Source organism: Cynocephalus volans, chromosome 8 (genome assembly GCF_027409185.1).
Source record: "Cynocephalus volans isolate mCynVol1 chromosome 8, mCynVol1.pri, whole genome shotgun sequence".
Lineage (NCBI taxonomy): Eukaryota > Metazoa > Chordata > Mammalia > Dermoptera > Cynocephalidae > Cynocephalus > Cynocephalus volans.
This window is the reverse complement of record NC_084467.1, coordinates 36,788,367-36,802,988: the sequence shown is the minus strand read 5'-3', so window position 1 is coordinate 36,802,988 and position 14,622 is coordinate 36,788,367. Positions and strand designations below refer to the sequence as shown.

General features: G+C 49.4%; 1 protein-coding gene across 3 annotated transcripts; it reads left to right on the top strand.

Moving 5' to 3' along the window:
- Positions 1-73: 73 nt before the first annotated feature.
- HECTD3 (HECT domain E3 ubiquitin protein ligase 3) lies at positions 74-8,528 on the top strand. 3 transcript variants are annotated; one of them, XM_063104729.1, is made up of 21 exons: positions 74-521; positions 704-864; positions 1,121-1,213; positions 1,293-1,428; positions 1,726-1,841; positions 1,927-2,040; positions 2,189-2,271; positions 2,709-2,874; positions 3,096-3,177; positions 3,817-3,999; positions 4,151-4,203; positions 4,361-4,425; positions 4,586-4,689; positions 4,958-5,077; positions 5,191-5,280; positions 6,252-6,458; positions 6,677-6,806; positions 6,913-6,987; positions 7,087-7,168; positions 7,283-7,354; positions 7,515-8,528. In XM_063104729.1, the coding sequence occupies exons 1-21, from the start codon at positions 153-155 to the stop codon at positions 7,597-7,599; spliced, it is 2,586 nt and encodes an 861-aa protein (XP_062960799.1). In that variant the 5' UTR covers positions 74-152; the 3' UTR covers positions 7,600-8,528. The 3 variants fall into 3 exon arrangements, with proteins under 3 accessions (XP_062960799.1, XP_062960801.1, XP_062960800.1); XM_063104731.1 differs by lacking the exon at positions 6,913-6,987; XM_063104730.1 differs by lacking the exon at positions 7,283-7,354.
- The last annotated feature ends 6,094 nt before the right edge of the window (positions 8,529-14,622 follow it).

Sequence of the window (14,622 nt, the reverse complement as noted above, 5' to 3'; positions counted from 1 at the left end):
CAATACGGCGGGAGTGGAGGGTGCGCTTAGTCCAGAACATACGGCGAAGGCTGGGCGAAGGCGGGGCAGGACGTAGTGGGAAGCTCTGTGTGCGGTCGCGACTGCTGCTCCCGGGGCTGGGTCGCCCCCGGGCTCCCCTCAGCCACTTCACCATGGCAGGCCCTGGCCCGGGCGCGGCGCTAGAGTCTCCGCGGCAGCTGCTGGGCCGAGTGCGCTTCTTGGCTGAGGCAGCGCGTAACCTCCGCGCCGGGCAGCCGCTGCCGGCGGCGTTGGCTTTCGTGCCGCGAGAGGTGCTCTACAAGCTTTACAAGGACCCGTCGGGACCGTCGCGCGTGTTGCTGCCGGTGTGGGAGGCGGAGGGCCTGGGGCTGCGTGTGGGCGCCGCGGGCCCGGCCTCCGGTACGGGCTCCGGACCCCTCCGCGCCGCCCGCGACAGCATCGAGCTCCGGCGCGGAGCCTGTGTGCGCACCACGGGCGAGGAGCTGTGCAACGGCCACGGGCTCTGGGTGAAGCTAACCAAGGTGCGCTCTGGCCTGCTTGGGGCTCCGCAGAAGACCCCCGGGGCTAGGGAAGCCCCTGACTGTTCCCCTTTCCTCCCCCATATTGAGCTGGCATTGCGTTCGGTGCCCTTTGCTCCGGGCTGGGCAGGACCGGCCGCTGGGCAATTCCCTGAAGGCTGTCCCTATCTGGCGCGTCCGGGCAGGAGCAGCTGGCAGAGCACCTGGGCGACTGCGGTCTGAACGAAGGCTGGCTGCTGGTATGCCGCCCGGCAGAAGGCGGGGCCCGCCTCGTACCCATTGACACTCCCGACCACCTCCAGCGGCAGCAGCAGCTCTTCGGTGTGGACTACCGGCCGGTGCTCAGGTCCTGCACTTGAAGGGGCGGAGCTTGCTCCAGATGGCAGGGCTTGGAGGGTGTGGAAACACGTCTGGCACAGCCTGGGGGGCTGGGATATTGGAGTGGAGGCAGAGTTAAGAGCAGGAAGGGGCGGGACCTCAAGGCGGTGGGGTGGGGCTTCTGAAGCGGTGGAGATAGAGCTCTGGAGGTGGCTGCAGGGCCTGGGGGTTGGTGTCCTTCTTGCTGATGCCTCCCTATCTCACCCCCTACTCTGTGCTCACAGATGGGAACAGGTGGTGGACCTGACTTACTCGCATCGCCTGGGATCGAGGCCTCAACCGGCAGAGGCATACACAGAAGCTGTGCAAAGGCTACTGTGAGTGAGCTGGAATGGGATTGGGAGGAAGGAGCGAACGGTCTGGGCCCGACCTAATTAGGGGCTTGGGGTTGCTTAGCTATGTGTCCCCGACATGGACCTACGAATGCGACGAGGACCTGATCCACTTCTTGTATGACCACCTGGGCAAGGAGGATGAGAACCTGGGTAGCGTGAAGCAGTACGTGGAGAGCATAGACGTTTCCTCCTACACGGTGGGTGCTGGGACTCTTCCCACCCCAAACAAGATGTAGTCACGCCCCTCAAGGATAGATCCATAACTCCCACCTACAAGCCGGGGCCAAACCAGAATCCCCACAGGCCACACTCAGTCCAGCTCCCCATCCTGAAAGTCCTATAGAAACCCCTACACACCCCTTCCGCACTCCATACCAGATGGCCTTTTAGTGCAACTCCACTATGCTTTCTCTCTTCTGCTCCCTGGCCCAAAGCACATGCCCAGTGCAGGTTGTGAAGGCAACTACTGACTCTACCTCTCTGCCCTTCCCCAGGAGGACTTCAATGTCTCCTGCCTGACAGATAGCAATGCAGATACCTACTGGGAGAGTGATGGGTCTCAGTGCCAGCACTGGGTACGGCTTACTATGAAGAAGGGCACCATTGTCAAGTGAGTAGGCTCTAGGCAGGACAAGGTGGGTGAGCCATGTGCCCATGAGTGCACAGAGACCCATGTGCATGCTCTGACCCCTCAGGAAGCTGCTACTCACTGTGGATACCACTGATGACAATTTTATGCCTAAGCGGGTGGTGGTCTATGGGGGCGAAGGAGACAACCTGAAGAAGCTGAGTGACGTGAGCATTGACGAGTGAGCAAGCTAGCCCGGGGTGGGAGGTGGAGCATGATCCTAGCAATGGGACTTTCCCAGCTTGGAAGCCTAATTTGGGTGGGACCCCAGTAATTCCTGAAGGCCTAAGGCAGGGGGTATCTGAAGTGCCTTACACCGATTTTTTCAGGACCCTGATTGGTGATGTCTGTGTCCTGGAGGACATGACCGTCCACCTCCCAATCATCGAGATTCGCATCGTCGAGTGTCGAGGTGGGCTTAATGTTATAAGAAAGGAAAGGAAGCCCCAGTGTGTAGATTGGGGCAAGCTGACAGTGAGTGTGGAGAGAAGGAGATGGGCTTGGAGTTGGGGTGATAGTAATGACTGAACTAACTCCAGGATTTGAAGCTTTGGAGCCTGAGCCAGGTGGGAGGTGCTGGACATAAGTCCGCCTTAAAGCCTTAGAGGTGGTTGGGCTCACCTGGAAGAGGAACTGAGTTGTGACCCTCAGGCATCCCAACATAGTGGTGGACAGAGGAACTAGCAAAGAATATATAAATCAAAATCAGGTGATAAAAGGGATCCCAAAGGTCCCATGTTTCTAGGGGCTAAGTGTGACAAAAAGCTGAGCATTAAGGAGCCATTCCCAAGTCTGGGAGCCAAGAAGGCAGCAGGTGCAGTAAGTGACCTCACTCTGACCTTCCCCCAGATGACGGGATTGATGTTCGTCTTCGAGGAGTCAAGATCAAGTCATCTAGACAACGGGAACTAGGGTTGAATGCAGACCTGTTCCAGCCAACCAGTCTGGTGCGGTATCCACGCCTGGAAGGCACTGACCCAGAAGTACTATACCGCAGAGCTGTCCTCCTGCAGAGGTGGCTGTGGTCCTGGGCCTGCAGGCCCTTTCCTTTCCCCTACCCTGAGCATTGTCTGAGTGGAGGAGGTCTCCAAGGTCTTAGAGCATAAGCTGTTCTGCTTCAAGAGTCAGAGCAGCCCCTGGGCCCTGCCTTCTCCTGTCCCTGTGTGCTGGAGAGTTGGGGGTCTTACATCTATGCTAAACTCTTTAGCTGCAGTTATCTTTGTCCATCTATCCCAGATTCATCAAGATTCTAGACAGTGTCCTGCACCACTTGGTACCTGCCTGGGACCACACACTGGGTACCTTCAGTGAAATTAAGGTGAGCCTAACCCACCCAGTGCTGGGGCAATGGGCTCTCCCTTCCTGCTGATGCAATTGTTCTTCAGCAGAGATTTCCTAAAACCTACTCTTTTGCTGGATTTTTGCTGGGCTCTAGGAACACAGGAAGAAAGTCAGACAGAAATGTTCAAAATTTAGTGTTGGGGGGCTTTTCCTCAGATGAATGTGGGGAATGCACAAGGGCTAGGGAGGAGAGGTGACAGCATGAGCGGGGCAGTTTTCGTGAAACCTGCATACTTGCAGTTATCAGCAGCTGAAGATGATTTGAGAAAAACATGCAGGTAGGAGTGAGTATGACACTGGAATGAGGCTGGGAGAGGGTGGGCAGGAAGCAGGCCCTGGTAGTAGAGAGCCCTGTGGGCCAGGCTGTGGAATAGGGGCTTTGTCCCAGGTAAGTGGAGCCATTGGAAAGGTTGTAAGGTAATGACAATGTTAGATTTGTTGTTTTAGAAAGCTCCCCTTGGTGGCTGGACTAAGAAAGGGCCTAGAGGCAAGGATAGGAGATGGACTAGGCTTGGACTGGTATAGTAGAATTGGTCCAGGCGTAGAGAAAGGTTCCAGGGGGCTGGACAGAGGCTGACTGTCCCCTGGTCCTGCTCTGGCCACCTCTCCTCACCAGCAAGTGAAGCAGTTCCTGCTGCTTTCACGCCAGCGCCCTGGCCTGGTGGCTCAGTGCCTGCGTGACTCAGAGAGCAGCAAGCCCAGCTTCATGCCACGCTTGTACATCAACCGGCGCCTTGCCATGGAACACCGTGCCTGTCCCTCTCGGGACCCTGCCTGCAAGAACGCGGTCTTTACCCAGGTCTGGACTACCTGGGGTCGGACTGAGGGAGGGTCAGTAAAGGGCCTAGGGGGCTGGGCTAAGAGTGACCCAAGCAAGGTCTTCGGGCAAGAGTGGGCCAAGTCTTGACCCAGACTTCCTATAGCTCCCCTCCCTTCCTCTCTGCCCCCAGGTTTATGAAGGTCTCAAGCCTTCTGACAAGTATGAAAAACCCCTGGACTACAGGTATGGCATGAGAGTGAGGGACTTGCTCAGGGCACATGTTGCTCCTGGCACCCTTCACCATTACTGCTGTGTAGCCCTTCTCCTTGCTGGTCTCTGGACTGCTGAATTGTCTGAGCCCTGGCCTAGCATGTTGATAGAGATCCACTCCTACTTACAGGTGGCCCATGCGCTATGACCAGTGGTGGGAGTGTAAATTCATTGCAGAAGGAATCATTGACCAAGGTGAGGCCCTGAGGGAGAATGACAAGGGTCCTGCTTATTGCCCTATTACAGTGGTAAAGGCTGCTGGGGTCACCAACTAATGAAGATTGGGGACCTGCTTATTACCCCATTATGGGGGCTGAGCTCTTGAGTGCCCAGCTGAGAGCATCTGTCATTTCAGGGGGTGGTTTCCGGGATAGCCTGGCAGATATGTCAGAAGAGCTGTGCCCTAGCTCAGCCGACACCCCTGTGCCTCTGCCCTTCTTTGTGCGCACAGCCAACCAGGTAACTTTCCACTTACCCCTCCCAAGTTGTTTCTGCTATGCTGTATCTTCAAACCTCCCTGGTGCCAGATGAGCTAGAGTGGGGGAAGAGGAAGGACTGAGTTGCTCGGGGCAGCCTCTGGGCAGACAGGGAGAGGAGGAGCCGTTGTACATTTGGAGGGATCATTCAGAGGCCCCCAGGTGGAAGATGTTCAGGAAAGTCTTTGGGGAGCTTGGGGCAGGAAAGTTCATCCCATGCCGTGCTGCTGACAGCTCTGTCTCTGGGGAAGGGCAATGGCACTGGTGAGGCCCGGGACATGTATGTGCCCAACCCCTCCTGCCGAGACTTTGCCAAGTATGAGTGGATTGGACAGCTGATGGGGGCTGCCCTCCGGGGTAAGGAGTTCCTGGTGAGTAGCTTAATCCATACCTGCTTCAGATCAGCCCTGGTCCCTGGAAGGACGGGCCAGCCAAACCTTGGCAGCCCAGAGTGAGAAGACAATAGTGAGTGTTTGTCACACAGGTCCTGGCTCTGCCTGGTTTTGTGTGGAAGCAGCTCTCTGGAGAGGAGGTGAGCTGGAGCAAGGACTTCCCAGCTGTGGACTCTGTGCTGGTGAGTAGGGCCAGTGCCAGTGTTGCTTCTGCCCAGCCCCCAGAGGTTGGTGCTCCCCAAGGCTGTCCTGTACTTCCTTTACCACGCACATGCTCTCTCTCCAATCCCATCTACTCCCAGGGCTTCAACTACTGTCTCTATTCTGGTGACCCCTAAAATTCTGACCCCCAGCCCCAGTCTCTCTCCTAAGCCTAGCACCACTTATGCATCTGCATCCTGGACATCTGCCCCAAGATGGCACCTCAAGCTTAGTACATGCTTCATCTTCTCCCCAGCCTGCTGCCCCATAGGGCTCCCTGTGTCAGAATGGCACCACCACCCATCCATCCCTATGACAAAGCCTTCAGGGTCATCCTTCATTCCTCCTCCTCTCTCACCCTCCACCTCTGTCAAGTGTCCCTCTGAAATCTGTCCACTTTTCTTATCTTACTGTTATCCGCCTGGTTCAGGCCACCTTTCTGACCTAACCACAACTTACTGCAAAAGTTGGTGTCCCTGTCTCCATTCTTACCCATCTGATCTCCATGCAGCCAGAGTAATTCATTTCACTCTCCTTGTTTAAATCCTTTGAAGACTCTGCCCTGGGCTTAAGACAAAATGCAGAATCTGTAAAGGCCTTATATGAGCCTTGTATCTCTAGCCACTTTGTTCACATTCAGGCTCCAGCCAAACAGATTCCTCCTTTTGTTTTCTCCATGATGTTCTTTCTCCTGACTTCCCTAAGGCTTAGCCATCATTTGGGTCTCAGCTTAGATGCCATTTCTTGCAGGACATCTTCCCTGGCCTCCAGGGCTGGTTAGGTGTTGTCTTGGTGCTTTCACAATCCTTGTACTGACCTCTTCACTCCTCATTGCCTGAACGGGGACTGCCTTGCCTGGCTGTCTCTGCTGCTTCCTGTGAGCATCTTGAGGAAAGACAAGGACTGTCTCCACAATGAAAAGTTGACCTCCCTGCCTCTCTCCAACCCCCAGGTGAAGCTCCTGGAAGTGATGGAAGGAATGGACAAGGAGACATTTGAGTTCAAGTTTGGGAAGGAGCTAACATTCACCACTGTACTGAGTGACCAACAGGTGGTAGAGCTGATCCCAGGGGGCACAGGCATCGTAGTGGGATATGAGGACCGTTCTCGTTTCATCCAACTGGTGCAGAAGGCACGGCTAGAGGAGAGCAAGGAGCAGGTACTACCCAGAGGCCAGTAGAACAGAGACCTTTGGACCCTCTAAAGCCCCAGCTACTAGTAGCCAGAGTCAGGCCACCATTATACAGTCCTAAGAACTCTGGTCCCCACCATTCCTCTGCCCCACATTCCTGCTGATTAGTGGGGTACAGAGATGCCCCCAGGGTGAGCTGAGAGTTGTTGCCTCTTCTCCAGCCAGGCCTTTCTCGTCCTTTGCAGGTGGCTGCCATGCAGGCAGGTCTGCTGAAGGTGGTGCCACAGGCTGTGCTAGACTTATTGACCTGGCAAGAGTTGGAGAAAAAGGTGTGTGGGGATCCGGAGGTCACCGTGGATGCTCTACGCAAGCTCAGTGAGTTCCAGATGGTGGGGCAGGGCTCGGCAGCACAGTGCGGGGGGTGGGGCTTAAGGAGTGGGCAGGGTGAGACCTAAGAATGAATTGGCCTTGACCCCACCAGCCCGGTTTGAGGACTTCGAGCCATCTGACACACGGGTGCAGTATTTCTGGGAGGCACTGAACAACTTCACCAACGGTCAGTGGAGGATGGCTGGGTTTGAACTCCGCTCATGGGATACAGAGCAGGGTAGAAGTTGTAAAACCTTGCCCACCACTGATTTCCTTCTCCATCCAGAGGACCGGAGCCGCTTCCTGCGTTTTGTCACTGGCCGCAGCCGCCTACCAGCACGGATCTACATCTACCCCGACAAGCTGGGGTGAGTGTGGCGGGTGGGGGTCTGAAGGTGCCATGGCCGGCCTTCTGTCCTCCCTCCCCCCACACTCACACGTGCCCCCGCAAGTCTTCCTGATCTGTGGCTCAATGCCCCCAGCTATGAGACCACAGACGCGCTGCCTGAGTCTTCCACCTGCTCCAGCACTCTCTTCCTACCACACTATGCCAGGTGGGCTTTTTCGTAGGCTCGAGCCTGGTTGGGGGGTGGTGCGGAGGGAGGGAGGGAGGCAGGTGCCATCTCAGTGGGGGAGGACTTTGGCACTGAAGTGCACAAACCTATCACCGCTGGTAATGATGGAGGGACCTGACCAAGTCCCTGTCCCCCACAGTGCCAAGGTGTGCGAGGAGAAGCTCCGATACGCTGCCTACAACTGCGTGGCCATCGACACTGACATGAGCCCTTGGGAGGAGTGAGGCAGAGCTGGGAGCAGCTGCAGCTGGGCAAGACTGCGCCTGTGCCACTCAGCCTAGCCCCAGGCGAAGACACCATCCCTGTGCCATTTCGGGTCTGTGCTCCTGTTGTGAGGTGACATGTTCAGAAAAACCCAGTGCCCCCGGCTTCTACATGCTGTTGCAGTGGAAGTGGTGGGTTGACACTGGGCCCAGCCCCACAGACCCACAAGCCCTACTCGTGCTGGGGCTTACTTCCCCAGGTATTTAGCCTCTGAGAGGGAATCTTCCACAAGCCCAGCACAAGCTGCCAGGCCTGAGCTACTTGAAGGGGGCCATCTAGCTCCCCACCCCTGGACTTTGCTTCCATTTTTGGCTATACCTTTTTTCTTCTTCTTTCTCTGTAGTTAGCTATGACTCAAAACAAAACTATGGAGGATGGTGGAGGCTCTTTCCCAGTCAAGGAGCCAGGGATGGATAGAGTAATGGTCATCCTCCCTGGTCACTTGCCCCAAGAATGAAGCAACAGCTGAGCACCCCTCCCTCACATACTGGTCTTTTCTTCCTCTCCCTCTATACGCAAGGTGTGAGCTCTGGCCTTTCTCCAGCTCAGTCTCAGCTGACAAAGTTCCACCGCCTTCCCTGGCTCAGAGCCCACATCTGTTCAACATTAAATCTTTAATACCACTACCACCCCATACTCGTCACTTCTGTATCACCTCCAGCCTGCTGTTTCACCCTCAAGATTTTGCACAGGTTAAGGCCAGTTATGTCCTCCCTGAAATCTTCAATAGCTCCCCTTTACCGAACTCTAAAATAAAGCCTAGACGTTAAACCTCATCCTAGGGCTCTGCATGTCCCTGCCCCTCCATCATGGAGGCCCTGTCACTCCATCAAAAGAAGGTCTTGCACATGGGAAAGTCGAATAAATGGATGAATTCATTCCTTCAGAATGTGTTTATTGGGCTGTGTGCTAGGCATGGAGAGAAACTGCTCTGTCCTGAAAGAGCTGGGGAAGTCTCTCCCAGGACTTTAGTGCCCTGGTGAGAGCCAAGGAGATGTGTGTCAAGTGGGAGTGGCGGGGCTTCTCAGTGACAAACATTAAATCTGGAGCCGAGCAGGGAAACAAGGGCTCCACTGCCTAGAAAGGGAGGAAAAAAAAAAAAAAAAACCCAGAAAAAAGGCCCTCCTGGCATCTTCTGGGATGGGTGTGGTGATTTGGAGGATGGGAGTCCACTTCTGAAACCAAGTAGGCAAAAGAGTTTCACATCATAGAAAACAAAGCCTTAGGATGGCTGACAGACTATCCAGGTCAGGATTTTGACTGAAGAGGAAGCAGCATCACTACCATCCCCCACCCTGCCTCCAGTTGCCACCCCCTAAGGTGCAGTCCTTAAGAACACGTACCCCTTGGGAGACCGTGTGCGGGGACCAGCCCCCCCACTGGGCAGTCACACTCTCAAGCACGGTCCCAGTTGTCTCAGAATCGAGGTACAATGTGAGACAGTGCGGTGGCCGGTTGCCCAGCGAAGTCGCACGCGCGGGGTCCCGCCCTCGCAACTCTTCCCCGCGTTGTCCTCTAGGGCGCGCCCTGACGCTGCCCTGGCTGGGAAACTCTTTTTTCCCGGCGGTGGCGTTCCGCCCCTGCCCGCGCGCTTTGCTCACCCCGAGGCCTGTCTCCCCCAAACACTGAGCCTAACACCCCCGCTCAGCCTCCCGGCAGCCCGCGTCCTACCCCTCCCCGTCCGTGCGCCCTGGGTGGTCCGCAGGAGACGTCCCCTGGAGCTCCTTCCTGCCCAGAGAGCTGAAGGGGCGGGAACCCCAGAGGCCTACACTTCCACCCAGCTCTGCTCTTCGCTGCAAGCTCCCGCATGCTCTCACGAGTCTTTGGTTCCCCTTTCACTCACACGATATATTTTGTAGCCTCTCTTTCACTTAATCATTCATTTATTCATTTAGCAAATATGCATCGAGCACCTATGTCAAGCACCATACTAGGTGCAATGGATAAAATCGTGCCTAAAGCAGTGATCATTTTTGCCCTCATGGGATTTAAACTCTAATGGAAGTGATATATATTAAACAAATAATCGCATAAGCAACATTTAATAACATTTGTGTAAGAGCTACGAAGGAGAAGTGAAGATACCAGTATTGTCAGAGGACAGAGAGGGTAATTCTAACCAATGGGGGATACATGAAATGCTAAATTCTTAAGGAGAATAACTGGACGCAAAGGCCAACTGAGAGGCATGTTGAGTTCCCTGTTACTGGAGTGTAAACAAATGAGATTCCAGCCTTACAGACCAGTTTTAGGATTTTGCAAAGAGCAGCCTGAGCATCCCTGAGGACGTTAAGCAAGGGTGTGACAGATTAGATTTGCCTTTGGCAGCTGTGTAGAAAATGGGTTGGGAAGGAGACTGGAGGAAGGGAGTAATCCAAGAAGGAAATGATGGTGACTGCAACAGGGGGAAACACTAATTTAAACTATTATTTTTATTGGCGCATTGTATTGGATTGCATTGTAGGGAACTTTAATAATTTATATTTTATAAACCCTGTACATCCAATACAATATAATGTGAAAAAAGAAAAAAAAAAAAAGATGGACATTAAAATTGTTTAAAAATGTTCGAATGTTGCGATAAACATCCCCACGCATATACCCTTGTGTTACTTATTTTATTATTTCCTTAGAATAACTTCCTAAAATCACTTTATCAAACTCCCGCGTTGCCCTGAAGGAAGGATGAATCCATTTTCACTTCATCTAGTACCTATTTCCTAAACTCTCACTCCCCTTGAGAATTAGCACTTAAAAATCTTTTTTTTTTTTTTCTTTTTTTTTTCTTTTTTTTTTTTTGGCAGCTGGCAGGTACAGGGATCTGAACCCGTGACCTTGATGTTACCAGCACCACATTCTCCCAAGTGAGCTAAAATGGTAGGATTTTTATTTTGATTTGCATTGCTTTGTTTATTTACTATATTGAGCCATTGTTTTTCTTCTTTATGAACTACGCTTTGTGTATTTTTGCCTATTTTTCTATTGGTTTCATTTTTCTTATGGATTTGTTACAATTTTTGCATAGCACTAAAATAATAAAAGCTTGGTAATTGCTGTTCACCCTCTTAGAGCAAAGCACTGTGCTAAGTACTGTACATTTATTATCTTGTTAAATACAAATTATAGGGGGCTATTGATTTTGGGCTAAGTTCCTGCACTAGGCCACAAAAGACCAGACTAAAAATCAAAATGGAGTCACTCCTGTTAATTTCCAAACCTAAACTAAGTTGTGTTCTGACCTTTTGAGAAATCAGGAGAGAGAGATAACAGCTAATTCTCAAACAGGCCAGTTAAAATCTTCCATAGGCATGATGATGAAGTTCCCTCTGCTTTAATCCTTACACAAAGAGTTCTTTATCTGTACAGGCCAGCTGCCAAAAAACAAATAAACAAACAAAAAACACAAAAAACAAGCATACAACAAGTTGTAGGCTGTTGTTAAATAACCAGTTTTCTTATTTTTGTCTCCCCGTCCCCACCTTACAAGGAAAGTAACTTTGTTCTGTTTTTGTTTTGGTAAGTAACTTTGAAATAACCAATCGGTTTTTTGTTCTTTCATCTACTTTATTCAGCCTTTTCTGTCTATAAAACCAAACTTCTCTGCTTGGCTCATTAGAACACTTATTCTATTTTATGGAACGAGGTGTTGCCTGATTCTACAATCACAATAACGTCAACTGAGATCTTTAAATTTGTTGTAATTTTGTCCTTTGACTATCTTCTCAACAACTCTATGAAGTATTATTATTATGCCCTTTTCCAGATGAGAAACCTAGAGCAAAGAGGAATTAAGTAACTTTTTCAGGGTAAGTAGTGAGTGATGAAGCTAAGATTTGGATGATGGTCTGCCAGCTCCAAATCTGCTGTCTTGGTAACTTACGTGCTATATCCTTTATACTAACCCCTTTATCTGTCATGTCAGGTGTAAATGTTTTCCCGATCCGTCCTTTGCTCTTTAATTTCATGTATGTTCTTTCCTAAGGTAAAAAATTTTTGTGAATTCAAAACTTTTTTTTCTTTTTCTTTTTTTGTTAAACTCTTCTTCTTTAGGGAGGAAGCAATATAGTGTGGCTGGCCAGTTATCTCAGTTGGTTACAGCATGGTGTTATAACACCAAAGTCAAGGGTTCGGATCCCTGTACCAGGCAGGTACAAAAAAAAAAGAAACCATAGTGGATATATATACCATGGGAAGGGAGGCAATATAGTAAAACAGTTAAAAGCACAGTCTCTGGAGTCAGCTTTCCTGTATGTGTATCCTGGTTTTGCCACATGCTAGCAATTGAACATGGGCAAATTGCTTAATCTTCTTGTGCCTCGGAGTTCACCTTTTTTTTTTTTTTTTTTTTTTTTTTTAAAAAAAGATGACCGGTAAGGGGATCTTAACCCTTGACTTGGTGTTGTCAGCACCACGCTCACCCAGTGAGCAACCGGCCATCCCTATATGGGATCCGAACCCGTGGCCTTGGTGTTATCAGCACCACACTCTCCCGAGTGAGCCACGGGCCGGCCCGGAGTTCACCTTTTAAAAAAAAACTAGTTATTGGCGTCTGGTGATACTAGGAACCAAACCCTCGACCATGTTGTTACAAGGCTGCGCTCTAACCAACTGGGCTATTTATTTATTTTTGACAAATAATAATTGTGTATTTTGGGGGGGTACAATATGATGTTTTGTTTTTTGTTTTTTTAAAAGATGACCGGTAAGGGGATCTTAACCCTTGATTTGGTGTTGTCAGCAACACACTCTCCCAAGTGACCCACAGGCTGGCCCTACAATATGATGTTTTGATCTATGCATACATGGTAGAAAGAGTCAATCAGGTTGTTTAACATATTCATCACCTCACCAACTTATGTTTTATGGTGTGAACATTAAAAATCCATTTTAACAATTTAAAAATATAAATAATATACTATTATTAACTGTGGTCACCATGCAGTACAATAGATCACTAAAACTTATTTCTCCAGTCTGAGACATTGTTCCCTTTGATCAACATCTGCCCTTTCCCCGTCTCTCCACATCCCACCCCCACCCCCCAACCTGTGGTAACCACCTTTCTATTCTCTGTTTTCATGAGATCAACTTTTTTAGATTCCACATATAAGTGAAATCATACAGTATTTGTCTTGCTGTGCCAGTCTTATTTCACTTAGCATAATGCCCTCTAGTTCCATCCATGTTGTCACAAATGACAGAATTTCCTTTTTTTAAGGCTGTATAGTATTCAATCATGTATATATATCACATTTTCTTTTTCCATTCATCCATTAGTAGACACTTTTGTTGCTTCCATAGCTTGGCTATTGTGAAAAATGCTGAAATGAACATAGGAGTGCAGATATCTCTTTGACATACCAATACAATTCCTTTGGATACATACCCAGAAGTGGGTTTGCTGGATCATATAGCAATTCCATTTTTAGTTTTTTGAGAAAGATTCCACCTTTTAAAATTAAGATAATCTGGACTAGCCCGTGGCTCACTTGAGAGAGTGTGGTGCTGATTAACACCAGGGCCACGGGTTCAGATCCCCATATGGGGATGGCTGGTTAGCTCACTTGGGAGAGCGTGGTGCTGACAACACCAAGTCAAGGGTTAAGATCCCCTTGCCGGTCATCTTTTTAAAAAATAATAATAATAAAATAAAATGAAGATAATCACAGTGCCTCCCTCATAGGTTTATTGTGATGAATAAATAAACTAATCCACGAAAAGCCTTAAAAACAGTGCCTGGCACATAAGACTAATTGTTTCCTATTTGTTATAGAATTCTTTTGTTGTTGTTTTCTTTTTTCTCTTTTTTGTGTTTTGTTTTGTTTTTCGTTTTGTTTTTCTGGGTTTTTTTTTTTTCTCTTTTTGTGTGTTTTGGCTTTTTTCTTTTGTTAATAGAATTCTTAAAACCCTTTGCCACCAAGATTAGGTAAATGATTGCCTCATTTTTTTGTTGGTAATTTTATCATTTCATTCTTTACATATAACTCTTTAATCCATCTGAAATTTGTTCTGCACAACTTGTAATCTTTTGTGTTTTTTCCCAAATCTCTACACGTTTCCTCACCTTCCTGTTTTAAACTACTTATCCTTCAGGACCAGCCCGTGGCTCACTTGGGAGAGCGTGGTGCTGACAACACCAAGTCAAGGGTTAAGATCCCCTTACTGGTCATCTTTTTAAAACAAACAAACAAACAAATAAATAAATAAATTACCTCTCCTACCATTGATTTGAAATGTTAGCTTTCCACATACTTACTATATGCTAAATTTTTATGCATAGGAAATCCTTGTTTTGCACAGCAGTGCCAGACTGAGCAAAGAGATCTTAATAATCTATGAGGAAAATTATTATTGTTCTATGACCTTCAAACATTTTTATCAAAACATTAAAAACTTATCAGACCGAATAGAGTTCAATCGCCTACGCGCAACGGAAGCCAACTACCGAAGCACCAGTCTTTGCAAAAAATGGCTTATTCACAAGGCGGCTATGTGAGATTCGCATCTCAGATCCAATATGGGGAAGTGCTCAGAGGTGGGGCACGGATTTGCGCAAATTCAAGCCACCTGCAGGGCTCTGCAGGTTCAAGAATGGCGAAGTCCGGAGGTGGAGTTTTAGGACATTCACGCGGGCTCAGTAGGTCTGCCTAGATTGGTTTGGGTTGGGCCAAACTAACTCCAAGATCCTGGAAAACCTTTAGGCACACAACTCTCATCCAGACGCGTTCTTAAAAGGCAGGGAGGAAGAAACAGAATGAGAAGTTAGTTATAGAATTTGACTGAAAGAACGAGTAATTTATTTTTTGGTTTTTAGTAGTAGTAGTAGTAGTAGTAGTAGTAGTAGTAGTAGTAGTAGTAGTAGTAGTAGTAGTAGTAGTAGTAGTAGTAGTAGTAGTAGTAGTTGGTTTTTAGTAGTAGTAGTAGTAGTAGTAGTAGTAGTAGTAGTAGTAGTAGTAGTAGTAGTAGTAGTAGTAGAAGTAGAA

Coding starts and splice junctions, on each gene's coding strand:
- HECTD3 (XM_063104729.1), top strand. CDS start 153: ATGGCAGGCCCTGGCCCGGGCGCGGCGCTAGAGTCTCCGCGGCAGCTG. Junction 1,214..1,292: donor GAAGCTGTGCAAAGGCTACT/GTGAGTGAGCTG, acceptor GGGGTTGCTTAG/CTATGTGTCCCCGACATGGA. Junction 4,204..4,360: donor GAAAAACCCCTGGACTACAG/GTATGGCATGAG, acceptor TCCTACTTACAG/GTGGCCCATGCGCTATGACC.